We start from the raw sequence: 21,320 nt of genomic DNA, 5'->3' as shown, positions 1-21,320 counted from the left end.
ATAAAAACAATGGATTTCAAGAAGGTAGACTTAAGCAAACTCCGGAACTTGACAGGGAGGATCCTATGGGACGCAAGTCTAAGAGGAAAAACAATTGAAGACAGTTGGCAGTTTTTCAGAGAGACATTATTAAGGGCACAAGAGCAAACTATCCCATTGTGTAGGAAAGATAGGAAGTATGATAAGAGACCACCCTGGCTTAACCAGGAGATCTTCAACGATCTAAAACTCACTGGATGTCTAACATTGTAAATGCCAGTGAAAACGAGGAAGGATCAGAGTCTAAAACAGGGGATGCACAAGTCAAACATTGCTTAGACAGATTAGATGTCTTCAAATCAGCAGGCCCTGATGAAATGCATCCTAGAACAGTCAAGGAGCTGACTGAGGAGACATCTGAGCCCATTAGCAATTATCTTTGAAAAGTCATGGAAGACAGAAGACATTCCAGAAGACTGGAAAAGGGCAAACATAGTGCCCATCTATAAAAAGGAAAAATAAGGATAACGCAGGGAATTACAGTCCAGTCATCTTAACTTCTGTACCCAGAAAGATAATGAAGGAAATAATTAAGCAATCAGTTTGCAAATACCTAGAAGATAATAAGGTGATAAGTAACAGTCAGCATGGATTTGTCAAGAACAAATCGTGTCAAGCCAACCAAATAGCTTTCTTTGACAGGGTAACAAGCCTTGTGGTTGGGGGGGGAAGTGGTAGGTGTCGTGTATCTTGACTTTAGTAAGGCTTTTGATACTATCTCACATGACCTTCTCATAAACAAACTAGGGAAATACAACCTAGATGGAGCTACTATAAGATGGGTGCAGAACTGGTTGGAAAATCGTTTCCAGAGAGCAGTCATCAGTGGTTCACAGTCATGCTGGAAGGGCATAACGAGTGGGGTCCTGTAGGGATCAGTTCTGGGTCTGGTTCTGTTCAATATCTTCATCAAGGATTTATATAATGGCATAGAGGGTATTTCTAAAGTTTGTGGATGATACCAAGCTGGGAGGGGTTACAAATGCTCTGGAGGATAGGATTAAAATTCAAAATGATCTGGACAAACTGGAGAAATGGTCTGAAGTAAACAGGATGAAATTCAATAAGGACAAATGCAAAGTACTTCACTTAGGAAGGAACAATCAGTTGCACACACACAAAATGGGAAATGACTGCCTAGGAAGGAGCACTGTGGAAAGGGATCAGGGGGTCATAGTGGATCACAAGCTAAATATGAGTCAACAGTGTAACACTGTTGCAAAAAAAGCAAACATCATTCTGGGATGTATTAGCAGGAGTATTGTAAGCAAGACACAAGTAGTAATTCTTCCACTCTACTCCACGCTGATTAGGCCTCAACTGGAGTATTGTGTCCAGTTCTGGGTGCCACATTTCAGGAAAGATGTGGACAAATTGGAGAAAGTCCAGAGAAGAGCAACAAAAATGAATAAAGGTCTAGAAGATATGACCTACGAGGGAAGATTGAAAAAACTGGGTTTGTTTAGTCTGGAGAAGAGAAGACTGAGGGGGGATATTATAACAGTTTTCAAGTCCATAAAAGGTTGTTACAAGGAGGAGGGGGGGAAGTTGTTCTTCTTAACCTCTGAGGATAGGACAAGAAGCAATGAGCTTAAATTGCAGCAAGGGTGGTTTAGGTTGGACATTAGGACAAACTTCCTGTCAGAGTGATTAAGCACTGGAATAAATTGCTTAGGGAGGTTGTGAAATCTCCATCATTGGGGATTTTTAAGAGCAGGTTGGACAAACACCTTTCAGGGATGGTCTAGATAATACTTAGCCCTGCCCTGAGTGCAGAGGACTGAACTAGATGACCTCTCGAGGTCCCTTCCCACCCTATGATTCTAAACTCCTGACAATTTCTGCATTTTACTTTAGAAGAATTAACCGTCTGCAGCACTTGAGTCCATTCTGTTACTTGCCTCATATCACTGGATCAACAGCTTTCACACTTAATATAGTAAGCATGAGAGATCACCTCTAGGCTATTTAACACTGTTAAGACTAACAATGACAGCTAGCCAGCTTTGCACTGAGCCAGGTGATTTGATGCCCTGCCCACCTTACAGAAGTTTTTAGATTCTAACAAACCAAAGACTGCTAACTATTCATACCTTTGCCTTTTCCCTGCTCCTCCATGCACAAAGACTGCTGATTCCACCCATTAGCTAACCCCTTATCTGTAACTGTAAGTTATCCCACCAATTCCCCGTCTCGTCTAGGGCGTGATCTATACTTAAATCTTATGTATATATAGTTACAGCACTTAGGCAGGGAGAGCTGTGCCTGGACCCAAGAAGAGGCAGCTGGGCTCTCAGCGAGGAGCAAGGAGCCAAGACCCCGGGAGGCAGCATGGCTCCCAGCAGGGAGATCAGGTGGCAGCCCAACCCAAGAGCCTGGGTGGCAGCCCAGCTTGGACTGGAGACAAGGTAGCAGCCCATCTGGGGAGCAGAGGGGTGGCTTTCTTGTTAATTTCACAGCTCAAGTGGAGACATGAAATTGACAAGACAGCCAACAGCTGATTTAGGAAATGCAGTGATCACCCTAACTACACACACAGAAGCCCTACATCTCTTGTGGAGGTGGAGGGCACTTACACCGGCGGGAGCAAGGCTGTAGTGTAGACACTGACATAGTTAGGTTGACATAAGCTGCCTTATGTCAACCTAACTCTGCATGTAAACCAAGCCAGAGAATCTGAAAAAATAGAAAACCTGGAAGAGTGCACAAAAACTGAAAAAACAACCAACCCATTGTGTAGGATTTTTTTCTGAGAAAGAAAAGGTTTTAACAGGTAAGTGCTCTGCTCTGTCAAAGCAGCAACAGTAGCACCCTTTACATTATTTTAGATCTACTTTCTAGAGATGACATCCCACACAATAGTCAGAGGGTATGTTTTCACTGCCCGCCGTATCGGCGGGAGCAATCAATTGCTCGGGGATCGATATATCGTGTCTCATCTAGACGCGATATATCGATCTCCGAACGCGCCCATATCGATTCCGTAACTCCACCAACCCCAACGGAGTTGCGGAATCGACAGGGGGAGCCACGGACATCGATCCCGCGCCGTGAGGATGGTGAGTAACTCGATCTTAGATACTTCGACTTCAGCTACGTTATTCACGTAGCTGAAGTTGCGTATCTAAGATCGATTTTCCCCGGTAGTGTAGACCAGCCCAGAGTTAAGCAGCAGCAGGAGGAAAATGCCCTGTTCAATTATCTCAGTACCTGCATGCAATCCAAGTTATTCTGTCAGCAAGGAAAAGAGCAAACAGAGATTTAAAACCACATATCAGCATTTTCATTAACCAAAAATCAAGACACTGCAAAGCATAACAAAATCCTCAGTTTAGGAACATTCTTCTCCCAATTAGTACAAAGTAAGTGTTGAGATCCTCTGAGACACCCTTCTCCCCAGCCACTAAAAGAAATTCCACAGATTGAAAGCATGAATCAGATTGCTGCTACTTCAGAAACACTCACACTCTCCAAGGGCCTCCATCAAGGGCCTTTTAATTATGAATCTCAAACCCTTTTCTCCCAACCACACTGGTGGCTGACAATTCCCTGAACTAGCTGCTCTCCTGAATCAGAGCTCCACTCAGTGCTGGAAAGACAGAGGGGTTCAGTGAGCAAGTTACAATGCCCTTATTCTTGGAGTTGAGCCAGCCCTGACACAATGTAGAGCAGCTACCAGGCTGCTCTAAGGGTATGTCTGCACCGCAGCTGAGAGATATCATTCCCTAGTGGGGCAGACACACACACACTAGCTCTGCCTGAACTAGCACACTACAAATTGAAGCACGGCCACAGCGGCAGTTGCTTGGGCTGGCCTCCGAGCACAACCCCAACTGAGGTAAATCCTGAGTAGTAGCTTTACAGATCTCAATAATGTGCACATTCTTAAGGAAGGCCATAGAAAAGGCAATGGACCTTGCAGAATGAGTGGTTGAATATTTTGAGATTCATAACAAAAGTCAATGCAGGCAGATATCCACTTGATAAACTTCTAGTTAGAGGTTGCAGACCCTTCTGCTCTATCTACTAGCAAGACGAGCAGCCTACGGGTCTTTCTGAAGGACTCTGTCCTATCCAGACAGAAGGCATGGACTCTCCTGATGTCCAAGGTGTGCAGCAGTGCCTCTTGGTTACCTAGATGTGGTTTGGGGTGAAAGACAGCCAGGTGAATGGGCTGATTGATATGGAACTCGGAAAAAACCCTGGGTAAGAATTTGGAGTGGGGCCTCAGTGTGACCTCGTCCTTAAAAAATACGGTGAAAGAGGGGCATGCCACCAGGGCCTCCATTTCTCCAACCCATCATGCTGACGTGATGGCTATCAGGAATGCCATTTTCATTGTCAAATGGAGCAGTGAGCTGGTAGCCCTGGGTTCAAATCGTGGCCTTGTGAGGCATTTAAGGACCAGATTGAGGTCTCATACTGGAGTAGGATGTTGGACTGGTGGATACAGATTTCCAATCCTTTAAGGAATCTCGCTGTGGGTGGCAAAGACAGAATAATCCTCTCCTGGGGGATGGAAAGCTGTGACTGCTGCCAGGTGGACTCTTATGCAGCTCATCAATAGTCCTGAGATTCTGAGAGTTAGAAGGTAGTCCAGTATATCCGGAAGCAATGAGGTCACTAGTGAAGCATGCCTGAGGTCACAACAACTGGCAAACCTCATCCATTTCTCTGAGTACATGCTGTGAGTAGCTTGTTTCCTGCTATGTGTCAGTATTCTTTTTACGTCGTCTGAGCAGAGTGCCTCTAGTCCTGTTAGCCATCGACCAACCATGCACAGAGACCTAGCGCTGCAAGACTGAAGTGAAGAATCTGCCTGCCTTCCTGGGACAGGAGATGAGGAGCAGCAGAGAGAATGATCAGAGAGCAAAATGGTCAGCTGTGTCCAGTAAGGAAACCACGTTTGCCTGAGCCAAGCTGGAACTATTAGGATGACTCTGGCTTTATTTTTCTTTATTTTGAGCATAGCTTTGGCTATTAGGGGAGTCAGCGGGAATGTGCACAGAAGAGCTGATGACCACTGAATGTGAAAAGTATCCCACAAGACCTGGAGAGTCAATCTGTCCCTCAAGCAGAAGTGGGTACATTTCTTGTTTAAGTCTGTGGCAAAGGGGTTTACTGGAGGGGTGTCTCCATTGACAGAACACATGGTGTAATTTACAGGGGTCTATTTCCCACTCATGGTCTTTGAAGATATGCCTGCTGAATGCATCCGCAGTCACATTCTGAACCCCTGAGAGACAGGCTGTTGTGATGACAATCTGGTTGCATACGCACCAATACCAAAGTTTGACAGCCTTGGTGCAGAAGGAGGTGGATCTTTCCCCTCCTTGGTGACTGCTGTAAAACATGCATGATGTATTGTCCATCATGATCTTTGTGTGTTTGCTCTGGGCAGTGGTAGGAAATGAAGAAAGGCATATCTGGCCAAAGGGGCGCACTCAGCATTGAAGGTGATTCTGGCCGACAGTGAAACAAAGGAATCGTTTCTGGGATGGGTGGATAGTGATATGGAAATACGCATCTTGAAGGTCAAGGCACAGAGAACCAATCCCCTTGCTCTAGTGACAGAATTATCACTGCAAGTGTTACCATTTTGAATTGTTCTGCCTTCACACAGGTGTTGGTACCAGGAAGTACCTATAATAAACCCCCTTCCTTCTGTGCTGCACGGGGACTGGTTCTATAGCTCCCAAGTGTAACAAAGTGTCTCCTTCTTGAAGAAGTAAGCTCTTGTGAGAGGGGTCCCTGAAGAGGGACAGTGAAGGGAGGCTTGATGGAAATGTAGTAAAGTGGATAGTGTGTCCTGTGAAGATGATCACCAAAACCCACTTGTCTGTAGTGAACAACTCCCAAGTCCGCATGAAGTGCTGAAGGTGGTCACCAAAGGGAGGAAGGCTGGTGAATCGATGCAGCTGAAGAGGATGACGATGGTAATTCAAGCCCTCAACCAACCCGTCAAAATCACTGCTTGGAGGCGGACAGTTGCAAGGCGGGAGGCTGAGAAGTGACCTGTTTCCTTCTCTGGAATCTCTGCCTCTTCTGGTGCAGTTCATACGAACTCTGGGAGGATAGGAATTGGGCAGGGTGGGATCTCTGGGTCCTCTGGGACTTGTTGAGCTTTCTCTTGTAGGTGAGTGTGTAAATACCAACATAATGTAAAGTAGCTCTAGAGTCCCTTAGTATTTGCAGAGACCTTTCTGTGCTATCTGCAAACAACTTAGACCCATCAAAAGAAAGGCCCTGTACTGTATTCTGGACCTCTTTTGGGAATCCAAAGAGTTGGAGCCAGGAAGCGACTCAAATAACTATCACTGTAGCAATCAAACAGGAAGCAGTATCAGAGGTGACAAGGGAGGCTTGTAGGGCTGTTCTGGCAAGCAGATGGCCCTCCACAATAACTGTCTGGAACTGCTCTCTGGGCTCTGTCAGTAGGTGATCCACAAAATATTCAGCTTGGTATAGTTCATGATTGTACTTTGCCATTAACATCTGAAAACTGGTGTTTCTAAGTTAGAAGGAGGCAGAGGAATAAGATTAAGGGGCACATTTGATAGCTGCTTTCAACTACCTGAAAGGGGGTTCCAAAGAGGATGGATCTAGACTGTTCTCAGTGGTACCTGATGACAGAACAAGGAGCAATGGTCTCAAGTTGCAGTGGGGGAGGTTTAGGTTGGATATTAGGAAAAACTTTTTCACTAGGAGGGTAGTGAAGCACTGGAATGGGTTCCCTAGGGAGGTGGTTGAATCTCCTTCCTTAGAGGTTTTTAAGATCAGGCTTGACAAAGCCCTGGCTGGGATGATTTAGTTGGGGATTGGTCCTGCTTTGAGCAGGGGGTTGGACTAGATGACCTCCAGAGGTCCCTTCCAACCCTGATATTCTATGATTCTGTGACTTATGAGGAGAGGCTGAGGGAAGTGATCTTATTTAATCTGCAGAAGAGAAGAGTGAGGGGGGATTTGACAGCAGCCTTCAAGTACCTGAAGGGGGTTCCAAAGAGGATGGAGCTCGGCTGTTCTCAGTGGTGGCAGATGACAGAACAAGAAGCAATGGTCTGAAATTGCAGTGGAGGTCTAGGTTGGATATTAGGAAACACTATTTCACTTCGAGGGTGGTAAAGGGTAACAGTGAAATCCTTGCTGATCTTAAATACAAAAAAGAAGCTTACAAGAAGTAGAAGACTGGACAAATGACCAGGGAGTATACAAATATTGCTCAGGCATGCAGGAGTGAAATCAGGAAGGCCAAATCACACTTGGAGTTGCAGCTAGCAAGGGATGTTAAGAGTAACAAGAAGGGTTTTTTCAGGTATGTTAGCAACAAGGTGGTTGCAGAAAGTGTGGGCCCCTTACTGAATGAGGGAGGCAAACTAGTAACAGAGGACATGGAAAAAGCTAATGTACTCAATGCTTCCCTTCCCCTCCTCTTCATGAACAAGGTCAGCTCCCAGACTACCGCACTGGGCAGCTCAGGATGGGGTGGAGGTGAGCAGCCCTCTGTGGAGAAAGAAGTGGTTCAGGGCTATTTAGAAAAGCTGGACGAGCACAAGTCCATGGGGCCGGATGCGCTGCATCTGAGGGTGCTAAAGGACTTGGTGGATGTGATTGCAGAACCACTGGCCATTATCTTTGAAAACTTGTGATGATCAGGGGAGTCCCGGAAGACTGGAAAAAGGCTAATGTAGTGCCCATCTTTAAAAAAGGGAAGGCGCAAGATCCAGGGAACTACAGGGAAATCAGCCTCACTTCAGTCCCTGGAAAAATCATGGAGCAGGTCGTCAAGGAATCAATTCTGAAGCACTTAGAGGAGAGGAAAGTGATCAGGAACAGTCAGCATGGATTCACCAAGGGAAAGTCATGCCTGACTAACCTCATTGTCTTCTATGATGAGATAACTGGCTCTGTGGATGAGGGGAAAGCAATGGACATGTTATTCCTTGACTTCAGCAAAGATTTTGATACGGTCTCCCACAGTATTCTTGCCAGCAAGTTAAAGAAGTATGGGCTGGATGAATGGATTATAAGGTGGATAGAAAGCTGGCTAGATCATCGGGCTCAATAGGTAGTGATCAATGGCTCCATGTCTAGTTGGCAGACAGATGGAGTGCCCCAAGGGTCGGTCCTGGAGCTGGTTTTGTTCTGTATCTTCATTAACGATCTGGAGGATGGCGTGGACTGCACTCTCAGCAAGACTGCAGATGATACTAAATGGGGAGGAGTGGTAGATACGCTGGAAGGTAGGGATAGGATACAGAGGGACCTAGACAAATTAGAGGATTGGGCCAAAAGAACTCCACTACAAGAAGGATGTGGAAAAATTGGAAAGAGCCCAGAAAAGGGCAACAAAAATGATTACATGCATCCAACAAAGTGGGTATTCACCCACAAAAGCTCATGCTTCAATACGTATGTTAGTCTATAAGGTGCCACAGGACTTTTTGCTGCTTTTACAGATCCAGACTAACACGGCTACCCCTCTGATACTTAAAAATGATTAAGGGGCTGGAGCACATGACTTATGAGGAGAGGCTGAGGGAACTGGGATTGTTTAGTCTGCAGAAGAGAAGAATGAGGGGGGATTTGATAGCTGCTTTCAACTACCTGAAAGGGGGTTCCAAAAAGGATGGGTCTAGACTGTTCTTAGTGGAACCAGTGGACAGAACGAGGAGTAATGGCCTCAAGTTGCAGTTGGGAAGGTTTAGGTTGGATAGTAGGAAAAACATTTTCACTAGGAGGGTGGTGAAGCACTGGAATGGTTTACCAAGGGAGGTGGTCAAATCTCCTTCCTTGACAAAGTCCTGGCTGGGATAATTTAGTTGAGGTTGGTACTGCTTTGAGCAGGTACTGGATGACCTCCTGAGGTCCCTTCCAACCCTGATATTCTATGATTCTATGAAGCACTGGAATGAGTTACCTAGGGAGGTGGTGGAATTTCCATCCTTAGAGGTTTTTAAGGTCAGGCTTGACAAAGCCCTGGCTGGGATGATTTAATTGGGGTTGATCCTGCTTTGAGCAGGCGGTTGGACTGGGTGGCCTCCTAGGGTCTCTTCCAACCCTAATCTTCTGATTCTATGACAAAGGATCACCAACGGTTGGAGCCTCCTGACAGGCATAACCAACATCTTAGGCGAAGAATGAATCTCCCCGTCTTCCTTCAAACATGCAATAGTCTAACCCAAACTAAAGAATGGCACCTTGGAGGTAATGGACCTAGCGAACTATTGCAAATATTAAACCTTTCTTCTCTGAACAAGTTTGTTAAGAAGCTAGCTAAATGCCAGCTTCAAACTCCTCTAGCAGAAGCCATATCCTAGACATGCCACAATCCAGATTCAGGTCAGCAAATGGTAAGGAAACAGACAGCAGCACTGGTGGTCAGTCTCTTGTGTCAATGGAACACTGATGTCCATTCTCAAACCTCTGGACTCTGCAGCATTCAACACAGTCAGCCACAAGGTATTTCTGTCCCATCTAAGCAAGGTGGCAGGGGCCAATGAAAGAACTACAATAGTCTGACCACTTCCTGGAGGGACATGCCCAAGGGTCATTACGTGAACCTGCACCTTTACCCCCAGGCTTCTTGCTTGTGGAGCTCCACAATGATCTATTCAACTCAAAATGCAGTAGCCTGCTGAACTGGTGAGACATCACAAGGTCAAATGCCAACAAGATGCAGCTGAGACATAGACCTAGCTGTCTACCCTTTACAACAAACAGCAGTGCCATTGTCACCAAGCTAACCTAGATGTCCCAGAATCAAGATGAAAAAGGGTTAGTTAAAGCTCCTGGTTGGCAGAGGAGAACTCTGTGAAGGGTGCAGCCATGGCACAGTCTCCATCAGTCAAAGACACATACCCATACCTGCTCAGCTGACTTCACAGTTTCTTATAGACTCCTCACTGACACCAAGGTCTCACAGAGCCGAGGTTATAAGGAATGCATTTTGCCATTTCTGATTGTGTTCCATCACTGGAGAGGAAGAACAGGCTTCAACAGCACATACCTTCATTACCCTTCAACTGCACTGTAAGAAAGCAGCTTACTTGGGCTTACTACTGATGGAGAGTGCAGCAGCTCGTGCCCTGGGCATCAAACCTCACCCTCACTCACTATACTGGATTCCCCTAAATCATCATGTCAAGTTGAAACTGCTGGTCCTTTGTCATTATGCCTCTAAACAGCCTGGGCCCAGGTTATCTAAGAGATCACCTCATGCGTAGGATCAAAACGATGGTCATCACTTCTCTCCACTGGCATAATGAAGTTGGCTATCACAACCATAAAGCTTGTTTGGGCGGAGGGCAGAGCATTGGGGGGGACTGGCACTTTGGGAGACTGTGGCATTTGTTCCTGCTGGATGAAAGAACTACCTCAAACCTCACCACTTTCCATTCCAAGAGCTAAGCCGCATCTTTGCTGTGTCTCCTGTAATAACAGCACAGACCACACAACATAAAAACCAACCAACCAAAAACCCACATGCAGAAAGTCATGGAGAAGGATGCAGACATGACAGTTATGTTGTTTAATGCATCACTGGAAGATGAACAGACACCACAGTGATGGTCATTGTCTGAACCCGAACTGAGTAAACAGTCTTAGGGCAGATTTTCCAAGAGGATCAGCATGCCAGGTGTCAAGCTCTTGAAAATTCTGGCCCTAATGACTACTCAGCCTGACTGACAGGTAAGTGTGCACCACACTGCAGTGAGACAGGTCTACCACTTGCAGTGTTTGCTAGGGAACATTCTGACCCAGGAACATCAGCCCACAAAGAAACGAAGCGTTAAAGCTATTAGAGACCAAGCTTGCAAACATCTGCCTGATTTTGCCTTTCCATCTTACCTCCAGTAGCTGCACTGCTCCTTCATGTTCCCTTTTTGCCTCTGCCTGGGCCTGAAGTCAAACAAGAGACAAGAAGTTACTCATCAAACACTCATCAGAAAGCTCACTTCTGCTGTCAGCACCTCAATAGGCAGCAAGGTAGATTTAAAAGCCTGAATAGAACAACAGGACCAGAGACATCCTTGATCTATTGACAAAGAGCCTTTGCAGATTAGAATTGTCGTGCATGAGAACAGCCCCTTGTAGTGCCCAGGTATCAGAGTTGCCCCTGGCACAGACACACTTCCCTGGATTAGTTTATCTGGTAAACTCACACATACCTCCTCCCTGCACAGTCCCACCAAGGAACATAAGAACAGCCATACTGAGTCAGACCAAAGGTCCATCTAGCCCAGTATCCAGTCTAACAACAGTGGCCAATGCCAGGTGCTCCAGAGGGAATGAACCTAACCGGAAATGATCAAGTGATCTCTCTCCTGCCATCCATCTCCACCCTCTGACAAACAGAGGCTAGGGAAACAATGGAGGAGTTCCATCTCTTTCCAGGGGGGATTCAGAAAGTTAAAGTGTCCATTTTCTCATTGTCTCACACTCGCTACATACCTGCTGCAACCATCTGACCTCCTCTTGTTTCTCCTGCAGTGCTAGCTGGGCTTCCTTGTGTTCAGCCTCCAGATGCTGCCTTCGCTCAGCCACATCTCTCATATGCTGGAGAAGAAGTCACACACAATTTAGGGGAGGCATTGTCGAAGCATTGCTTCTCGGAGCTCTACTGAGGGCCTCATCCTCCATGCTTTCCTGATGGCAATTAACAGACTGTGTGTTTCTCACAGACTAATTAAAAAAGGGGGAGGTTACTTTCAGGGGGCGGAGTTCTAGCACATAATGGCCAGATCCTTGGCCTCCCAAAGTGCTTTCCAAGCCACTCTAGCAATATAAATAGGATTTCTAGCAGCCTCATGCAGCTTTACACCACTAGCTTCCCCCTCAGACGCAGAGTGCATGTAGAGGAGTGGTATGCCAGGTACGCTAAGAGGGAAGGCCATCACACACAGCACTCTAGCCAGTCCTCAGCCAGCAAAGCAGTCCCTGTGGGATTACAGCAGCCAGTATAATTTAAAGTCACTCTTGACAGACAAGAGACTTGTCAAAAACCAGATATCTGAAATGAGAACCTTCTTGTAGAAGCCAGAGGAGCCCAGTTTGAGAAACTCCCTAAGTAGGGAAAGCCACCAACAGCGGTACTATACATAGGTGACCCAAACAAATCATGCAAACATACTGCAGGAAATCAACCGCTACCCCTCCAACTTGGCTGCCTTCCACCGTATCGCAGCCCAGGTGGGCTGACAGTCTATTGTCTGTGGTGAACAAGGAGCACCAGGGAATCATGGTGCATTGAAAATCTCCAACTGCAACAGGAAATTATAGCAATCACTTCCCTCCCATATTACCCACAGCCAAGGAAACACATTCATAAGTCTCTCTTCTTGCTGTTTATGACAGACTTTAGACATTGCTCTAACAGACCCTCTTGAAATAGCATTAAATTAACTAGATCACTAGCTTAGACAGACCAAATACTGTAAGAAAGGGGGAACTTCATGTCCTTTCCTGAGCAAACCAATCAAAACAGTGTTCACCATTTCAACAGCCTTTTCAAAGGCTCTGGATCTGACTAACCTTCAGCACCCGCTCTAGATTCTCCAGTTTGGTTTGGAGTCCTTGGCTCTTCTGAAGAGCAGAATCCCGTTCCTTAGTAACTAAAACAACCTGCAACTTCAGGTCGGCATTTTCAGATTCCACCTGTGGAGAGATGACAGTGTATTAGTACAAACAGCCTCAGACACACTTTGTATAAATAACAGAGGGCCACCATTTTTCACAGCCTGAACCACATCTTAGACTTAGAGACACCTTTCACTGGCAGGGACATGAACCTATGTCTTTTACTCTCCCGTGGGCAACCATGGCACCACATCTCCTCCCATCCCATTGGCAGTCATGTGAACTCACTCTCCTCCCATTTGTGGTCAAACACAACATTACGAAAATATTTATTTGCATCTTTCTTAATTATGACTAATGGTGAGTCACACAGCCTTCATTTGCTACTGAAGTCATCTCCCGTCTCATATGTGGAGCTTTCTGAACATGATTTATGCTGGAAAGACTGTGGAGAGCCAGGCTGTACAACCTGGACACAACAAGAATAAACCCAGAGATTTGCGCTTCAGGTTGGACAGAACTGTAACCTGATGTATTGTGTTCTCCTCTACATTCACCATATAAAGTGCTGATGATTAGTCTTTATATCTAATCAGAATGAACTATGACTTGGGTATTATGAGCAACTAAGATCACCAGTGTAAGGCTAATGCTCCCTTTCTGGCAGATGGCTTGTGATGATCTAGGAAGTCTTAACCATGGGGAAAATGACCAGTCTTCAGAGTGAAACTCAGTGCAAAACTTGGCTTTTTGCCTCACTTATGCCAAGAGAAGGAGCTGAGTTAAGAAACCACATCTTTGAGGCATACTGCCCCCTGTACAAATCCTTTATCAATTCCCATGCACTTATGAACATTTAAAATCTTTCCTTTACTCGTTAGTGTGTGCCTTATGGTTACCTTAATGCCTGCAGCCAATATGATGAATTATTTTCTTTCTTTTTTCCTTGCTGCTCTGTGCATCTGTATGATTTTGATTTTCCTGTTTGTTATGACCACTGTGCAGTTATTTACTGGAGGTAATGCCAGAAAGCGCAGTCACGTCTTAAAAAGCCAGTTTCCAAAGTTGGCACCATAATTACCCCACCCTGCACCCTTAGGGGGATTCACACAAGGAGTGCAGCTGGTGTTGCTGCCTCCTGTCCTGCTTCAGGGTTTCCATCAGGCAAAGGCAGCTGTAAATTGTACTTGGGTTTCTTCCCTGCTCCCTGGGGTACACTCTGCCCTCAGCCAGCTTTACCCATTTGAGGGGCAGCACTGCCCCCCCCCCCTTATGCCCCAGCTATGGAGAAACATTTATGGCCACTTTCCTCCACTGTTACCACCCCATGGTGGACTCCACCAGCCCTCTACAAGGCCCCTCATCAAGCACTACAAAAGCAGAAATCACCATGGGGAATCACAGAATCATAAAAAGCTGGGACTGGAAGGGACTTCAAGAGGGCATCAAGTCCAGGCCCCTGCGCTGTGGCAGGACCAAGTAAACCTAGACCATCGCTGACAGGTGTTTGTCCAACTTGGCCTTGAAAACTTCCAGTGACAGGGATTCCACAACCTCCCTTGGAAGCCTGTTGCAGAGCTTAACTACCCTTACAGTTAGAACATTTTTCCTGTTATTGAACCTAAATCTCTCTTGCTGTAGATTAAGCCCATGACTTCTCACCCTATCTTCAGTACATATGGAGGATAATTGATCACTGTCCTCTTCAGAACAGCCCATAACGTGTTTGAGGACTGTTATCAGGTCCCCCTCTGTCTTCTTTTCTCAAGACCAACCAGGCCCAGTTGTTTTGGTCTGAACCTTTCCTCAGGTCAGGGTTTCTAAACCCTTTAACATTTGTGTTGCTCTGCTCTAGGCTCTCTCCAGTTTGTCCACATTTTTCCTAAAGTATGGTGCCCAGATCGGGACCCAGCATTCCAGCTGAGGCCAGGGGCAGCGCGTGCACCCCCTGTTCAGGGAGGCTAGTCCCTTTCCCTGCTCTTCCGCCCGAGGCTATAACCCCCAGATCCTTTCTGCAGTACTATCACCTAATCAGTTATTCCCCTTTTTGTAGTTGTGCATTTGATTTTTTTCCGTCCTAAGTGTAGCACTTTTGCACTTGTTTATTGAATTTGATCTTGTTGAAGTCAGACCAATTCTTCAGTTTCCCAAGGTCACTTAGAACTCTTATCCTGTCCTCCAAAGTGCTAGCAACCCCTCCCAGTCTGGTGTCACTCTCCACTCCATTATCCAAGTCATTAATGAAAATATTACACAGTACCAGAGCCAGAGGACTGGCACCTACAGGACCCCACTAGATACACCCTCCCAGTTTCACAGCCAGCCATTGATAACTACCATTTGAATCTGGGCCACTGCTTTTTCTTAGTCCTCTGACAAGCTCTGCTTGGTAGAGGAGTTTTGCAATGTCGACATAAACATAAAATAAAAGCTAATGCTCCACTGAGGGAACAAGAGTATCCCTGGTTACCTGTCGTGCCCATTCAGCCTTCCCATTCAGTTGAGTGTTCTCCTCAGCCAGTCGTGCATTTTCACCCTGCACCACCTGCAGCTGGATTTCCTGTCCAGAGAGAATGAGCCTGTTACTACACCAAGGTTCTCTGATTAACTGCTTTCCCCAGGCAAGAGGGGACTAGGAGACTGAGCTGAACCTGGCCGATTGCAGGTTATAGTTCTGTGCCTTGATGCCCACTGTACAGACCTAGGAGATGCAGCTCACATAATTGTGAGTGGTGATATGGGGAGACAAAGATTTTCCCCAGGCCGGGAGATCACCACAGAATTGTGAGTGGTCTCTATAGTAATGGAGGAACTTTACCAAATTTCATTCCCTCCTCCACACAAACACACATTGTGGTAGATGTCAAAAACTCCAGAGAAGGGAAACAGGCGGTTAGTGACCATCAAATATTTCCTGGACACCCACTCGGCACAAAGCACCTCTGCAGAGAGACTTTCAATCCAATTCCTCTGCAGTCACCAAATATTCTAGGGTCAGCCAGTCCTATCATCACTGGGGGGTCAGGTTCTGACACTCTTACACACACTGAATGAACAGCATCGTATCCCACAAGCAGCTCTGCTGACTTCAGTGACTTGGTGCTACCCAATATGAGTCAGGGGACCAGAATCTGGCCCTAAACGTGTAAATCAATATGTGGGCAAGACATGATCAAATTAGACCCCATGAGGGTAACAGTGGCTCCTGCATCCCTGTTCCTAGAGGGCACTTTTCTTCACATTCCAGCGATCACACCATTAGCAGTGCAATAGCCAAGGCTCTGCTGGGAGATGTGTAAGGGGGCAGTTGGCACCTTACTGAAACGTAGTGGCTTTTTGGTTGGCCCCCTCGCAATATCAAGAGAAAGGGGAAGGGCTGAAGAGGAATCAGGATCCAGGGACTGACAGGTCCCAGGGCCAATGGAGAGAGGCCAGCACTCCAAGTCAGCCAGATTGTCAGGGTGGGCAAGTCAATCAGTGATGGAGCCAAGAGCTCAGGGCCCATGCTCGGCATGAGCTGTGGCTGCCAGGGCAGAGTAAGGCAGAGCCAGGGAGAGCGCAGCAGCCCAGAGCAGGGGGTTGATTTTACATTTTCTTCCAGGTCATCGATAAAAATGTTAAACAGCACAGGAACACGAACCAATCCCCGCGGGACCGCATTAAAAACACACCCATTCAACGATGATTCCCCATTTACAATTACATGTTGAGATCGATCAGTTAACCAGCTTTTAATTCATTTAATGTGTGCCATATTAATTTTATAGAGACAATGTGGGTGAGGGAATATCTTTTAATGGGCCAACTTCTGTTGGTGAGAGAGACAAGCTTTCGCGCTACACAGAGCCCTTCTACAGGTCTGGGAAAGGTCCCGCGAGTGTCACAACTAAATACAAGATGGAACAGATTGTTTAGCAAACCAGGGCCCACCAACTCAAAGCAAAACCAGACCCTGCCAGAACAACACATGCGAAACCTGCAGACATATCTCCACTGCTACAATAATCAACATCCCCCACGACACACCTTTCATTCCATGGGTCCTACATACATCTATCACAATACAGGTGTATTTCATCGAGTGCACTAAATGTCTCAACAACAACTCTGTGGGTGAAACCCACAATCACTATGCTTTTGAATGAATTCACACAGAAAAATGATAAAAGAAAAAACACTCTGTCACCTGTGGGTGAACATGTCACAAAACCATCACTCTATATCTGACCTCTCAGTCCTCATCCTCAAAGGAAAAATGAACAACACCTTCAAAAGATCTTGGGAGCTTAAATTCATAACTTTACTAGACATTAAAAATCACAGACTCAATAAAGATACTGAATTTTATGGCATATTACAACAACCTATAACCCACTAACCCCCTGTTTTGTCCTATGACTAGAGAGACGTGAATGGGCCATTTCACCATGAATGGTCTCATAGAATAGGTGTTAACTACTTATGCTAAACAATCTGTTCCACCTTGCCTTTAGCTGTGATGCTCCAAGTACCCTCCCTAGACCTGAGTAAGAGCTCTGTGCAGCTCGAAAGCTTATTGCTTTCACCAGTAGAAGTTGGTCCAATAAAAGATATTCCCTCACCCACCTTGTCTCTAATATCCTGCAACACACACAGCTACAACAACACTGCGAACAGCCTAACTTTATATTTTTCTAACTTTTTTAATCAAAATGGTACGTGGTTCCAAGACAAATGCCTTACAGATGTCTACGGCCAGGTCTACACAACAGACCTATACTGGTATAACTAAATCACTCACGGGTGTGAAAAAATCCACACAGCTGAGCAATGTAGTTATACTGACCTAACTCCCCCATGTAGACAGCGTTATGTTGGTGGGACATCAACATGACTACTGCCTCTCGCTGAGGTGGATTAATTACACCAATGTGAGAAGCTTTCCAGTCGGCGTAGTAGCATCTTCACTAAAGCACTAGAGGTGCAACTGTACCAGTGTAGCTGTGCCGCTGTATTGCTGTACATGATGTTATGCACATAGGGCTTGTCTTCAACACTTTTACCTTTATCATCCAAAATAGTAATCTCATCAAAAAAGATACCAAATGCATGTAATAAACCCCTCAGTGCTACAGATATTTGTGACCACAGAACCATATCATCTGCACATCATACGACAGACACAGCGTGATTCATGATTTTAGAGGGAAAATACTGATCCTCTTTTAATGCTAAAACCACATCATAAAAGATAAAAAGAAAAGGGGCTACTAGACACCCCTTTCTAACTGGGATGGAATCAGTTAGTCCCCCATCCAGGTTTACTCACTGTTTGTCTGTGAAGAGCTCTTAAAAGAAAAAGTAATTAAGGGTCTATTCCAGCAATCTCCAATTTGCCCCACTGATGGTCCCTAACAATCGATTCAAAGGCTGATTTTAGATCAACAAAAACTGCGTACAATTTTCTCCCTTTAGGAGGCACATATTTGTAAATCAAACAAGAATATGTTTGCTACTGTCAACAGGAAGGCCTTTCAATAAATTACTCCAAAACTAACAAAAGCGTCTTTTATCAGAGACTGTGGTTGCATAAATGGAGGATCGATGGACAATATACTGAACAGGCTAGCTCTTTTCCCCTATGCGGGTATATAGGTCTCACAAAATGGTTTGTGGCATACAAATATTCAGGTAGCAAAAGAGAAGGCCTCAAATTTAATGCAAGTGATTTTATATTTTACCTAGACTCATGGGGGCAACTTAGTTGCACCAGCCTTTATCATAGAATCATAGAATACTAGGATTGGGAAGGACCTCAGGTGGTCACCTAGTCCAATCCCATGCTCAAAGCAGGACCAACCCCCAGACAGATTTTTACCCCAGTTCCCTAAATGGTCCCCTCAAGGATTGAACTCAAAACCCTGGGGTTAGGAGGCCAATGCTCAAACCAGGTCATATTTTTAACCAATATGGCCTTCTTCCTTGACTCTGGCTTTTTAGGCTTCTCTTAAAGAATTCTTAAACAATTCTTAAACAAGTCAAATCATCATTCAAATTCTTCTGATTACATTTTTCCTTCCAGCTGATTTTTAAGGCTGGAAGGGACCTTTAATATCTTCTAACCTGACCCCCCGCATAACACAGGGGGAATTTCACCCAACAGTCCTTCAAGTGGAAGGAAATATTTTTCCCTACTACATATATTAATATTAATTTAATGCGGAAGCATCTACACATTTGGCCTACAATCAGCTGAAACACTACATGAACTAATCTTTGGACTCTAAGGGTTGGAACCCAGAACTTGTGATTTTGTTGAAATGAGAAATGAGAGCTGGAAAAGAAATTACTTTAGCTAAACGAGGAAAAAATGACATATAAGAACGCAGCAATCTAACCATTCATCTAACATCAAACTCACAGCTGTAGAGAGAGACAATGCTTACCAATTCTTTGCATCTTTTGTGCTTTTTCCTCACTTCATGTTCAAGGTTTTCACATTTCTTACGCTTTTTCCTGAGCTCAAATTCCTACACAAGAAAAGCAAAGAAAGCCATGAAGAAACATTGGACCACACAGAGACCAGCATCCCAGATGTCTCATGGCGCATATGAAATTCAAAATAGCTTCCTCGATCTACCACCACACAAGCTTTTACTCTGCCACATGAAAATCTCTTTGTGAAAATTATTTGAAAAAAGTTAATGACAGTTCTTAAGAAGACAACAAGAAATGCGCAAACAAAACTCAATAAGCCAACCAGCTATTTTTACAGGCCTCTTTCCTCCTCCCACCTTTTCAGTTCTGGACACAGCTCTCTTCCCACGTGCATCATGCTGATGACAAGCAGTACATGGCATGACATCCAGCACAAGTGGGGAACAAGTACAAAACACAGAGCTACAGGCTAGCGTTATGCAGAAGGGTCAGCCTGAGCTGCAAAGAATGTGTTACCTCAGCTATTTGTTTTATTTCTTAGGTAACCAACTTGATCTGTACACTTATTACTTATAATCTCTTAAAATCTCTCTTTCTATAGTTAACAAATCTGTTTTACATTTTACCTAACAGTGCGTTTTGGCTGAAGTGCTTGGGAAATCTGCTCAGGGTGCAAGGGCTGGTACACGATCACTTTCCTTTGTAGAAGTGGCAGTGTCATAAACAGATAAGTAAGAGTTAATAGAACAGAAGTACTTCATATCTTTTTTGCCTGTAAAGGGTTAACAAGAACAGTCAGCCTGGCTGTCACCTGACCAGAGGGCCAATCAGGGGACAGGATACTTTCAAATCTTGAGGGAGGGAAGTTTGTGTGTGTGCTGTTAGTTTTTGGTTGTTGTTCTCTCTGGGTTCTGCGAGTGACCAGATGTGCAACCAGGTTTCTCTCCAATCTCTCTGATCCAGGCTCTTGTATGTCCAGAATAGTAAGTGCTGGCTTGATAAGGCGAGTTAGGCTTGTGTTTGTTTTCTTTATTTGCAAATGTGTATTTGGCTGGAAGGAGTTCAAATGTATATTTGGCTGGAAGGATTTTAATTTGTACTTGTATACTTAGACTGGGAGGATATTCCCAGTGTCTATAGCTGTAAGACCCTGTAACATATTCCATTTAAAATTTACAAAGATAATTTTTTACTGTTTTTTTCTTTCTTTAATTAAAAGCTTTTCTTGTTTAAGAACCTGACTGTTTTTTCATTCTGGTGAGACCCCAGGGAACTGGGTCTGGATCCACCAGGGAATTGGTGGGGAGAAAGGAGGGAAGGGGGAGAGAGAGGTTAATTTTCTCTCTGTGTTAGGATTACTTTCTCTCTCAGGAAGAGTCTGCAGGGGGGAGAGAAGGAGGGGGGAAGGTGAATTTTCCCCTCTGTTTTAAGATTCAAGGAGTTTGAATCACAGTGATCTTGCAGGGTAACCCAGGGAGGGGAAGCCTGGGAGAGTCAACGGTAGGGGAAAGGGTTTACTTTCCTTGTGTTAAGATCCAGAGGGACTGGGTCTTGGGGATCCCCAGGCAAGGTTTTGGGGGGACCAGAGTGTACCAGGCACTGGAATTCCTGGTTGGTGGCAGCGCTACAAGTACTAAGCTGGTAATTGAGCTTAGAGGAATTCATGCTGGTACCCCATCTTTTGGACGCTAAGGTTCAGAGTGGGGAATTATACCATGACAGGCAGACTGGGTAATAAACTTACACTGTGGATGTCTGTGTAAGTGCAGTACCTGCCAGAGGTTTGTAGTTTGTCACAGCATCACAGAGTGAGAAGGAGCCCAGACTGTGGGACAGAGGGCTCAGCAGTACCCCAGTTCCAGGTTGCAGCCCAGGAAACCCATCACACCTTGACTACCTGTTTTGCTGCTGGTTCTTGGCACAGGCCAGTTCCTCACACCTCACTCTGAGACCAGCAAGCACCTGGGAGACTTTATCCCAAATCCCACATATGAAATCAGAGATGTAAAAACTGAAACAGTTGTAGCATTTCATCCCAAGAAAGCCTGACTTTCACTCTGAGGGAGAAAGGCCCAGAGATGGAGTTCCCTTCTGAGCCTGTGGAAAGGGACGGCAACTCACCAATTGCTGTGTTTGCTGACTGCTCTCTGGGTCTGCTACCACACTTTTTGGAGGAAAGTTCTCATACTCCTCTGAGGCATGTCCCAAAGGTAGCACTCCTGGCTCCACCTGGAAGGGAAGAAAGTGATCCCAGAGGGATATGAGAGAGAATCAGGGTAACAGCACAA

The 21,320-nt window shown here is 45.4% G+C and overlaps 1 protein-coding gene across 17 annotated transcripts in view; it reads right to left on the bottom strand.

Moving 5' to 3' along the window:
- The window catches only part of TSPOAP1 (TSPO associated protein 1), a 161,570-nt gene that overhangs the window by 75,962 nt on the left and 64,288 nt on the right, over positions 1-21,320 (bottom strand). For 16 of the 17 annotated variants that reach the window (XR_007770337.1, XR_007770338.1, XM_050928880.1 and 13 more), the window contains 7 exons: positions 21,154-21,261; positions 19,041-19,124; positions 15,086-15,175; positions 12,571-12,693; positions 11,491-11,595; positions 10,888-10,938; positions 3,250-3,270 (listed from right to left, as the gene is read on the bottom strand). Coding sequence is in view for 15 of the 17 variants with exons in the window: in XM_050928880.1 (XP_050784837.1) it covers positions 3,250-3,270; positions 10,888-10,938; positions 11,491-11,595; positions 12,571-12,693; positions 15,086-15,175; positions 19,041-19,124; positions 21,154-21,261 (582 nt within the window). In the remaining 2 variants the exon portion in view is untranslated. The remainder of the gene's footprint in view (positions 1-3,249; positions 3,271-10,887; positions 10,939-11,490; positions 11,596-12,570; positions 12,694-15,085; positions 15,176-19,040; positions 19,125-21,153; positions 21,262-21,320) is intronic. The other variant, XM_050928886.1, reaches the window with a different exon arrangement.

The sequence above is a fragment of the Gopherus flavomarginatus genome, chromosome 19 (assembly GCF_025201925.1).
Source record: "Gopherus flavomarginatus isolate rGopFla2 chromosome 19, rGopFla2.mat.asm, whole genome shotgun sequence".
Lineage (NCBI taxonomy): Eukaryota > Metazoa > Chordata > Testudines > Testudinidae > Gopherus > Gopherus flavomarginatus.
This window is presented reverse-complemented; position numbering and strand designations above follow the sequence as displayed.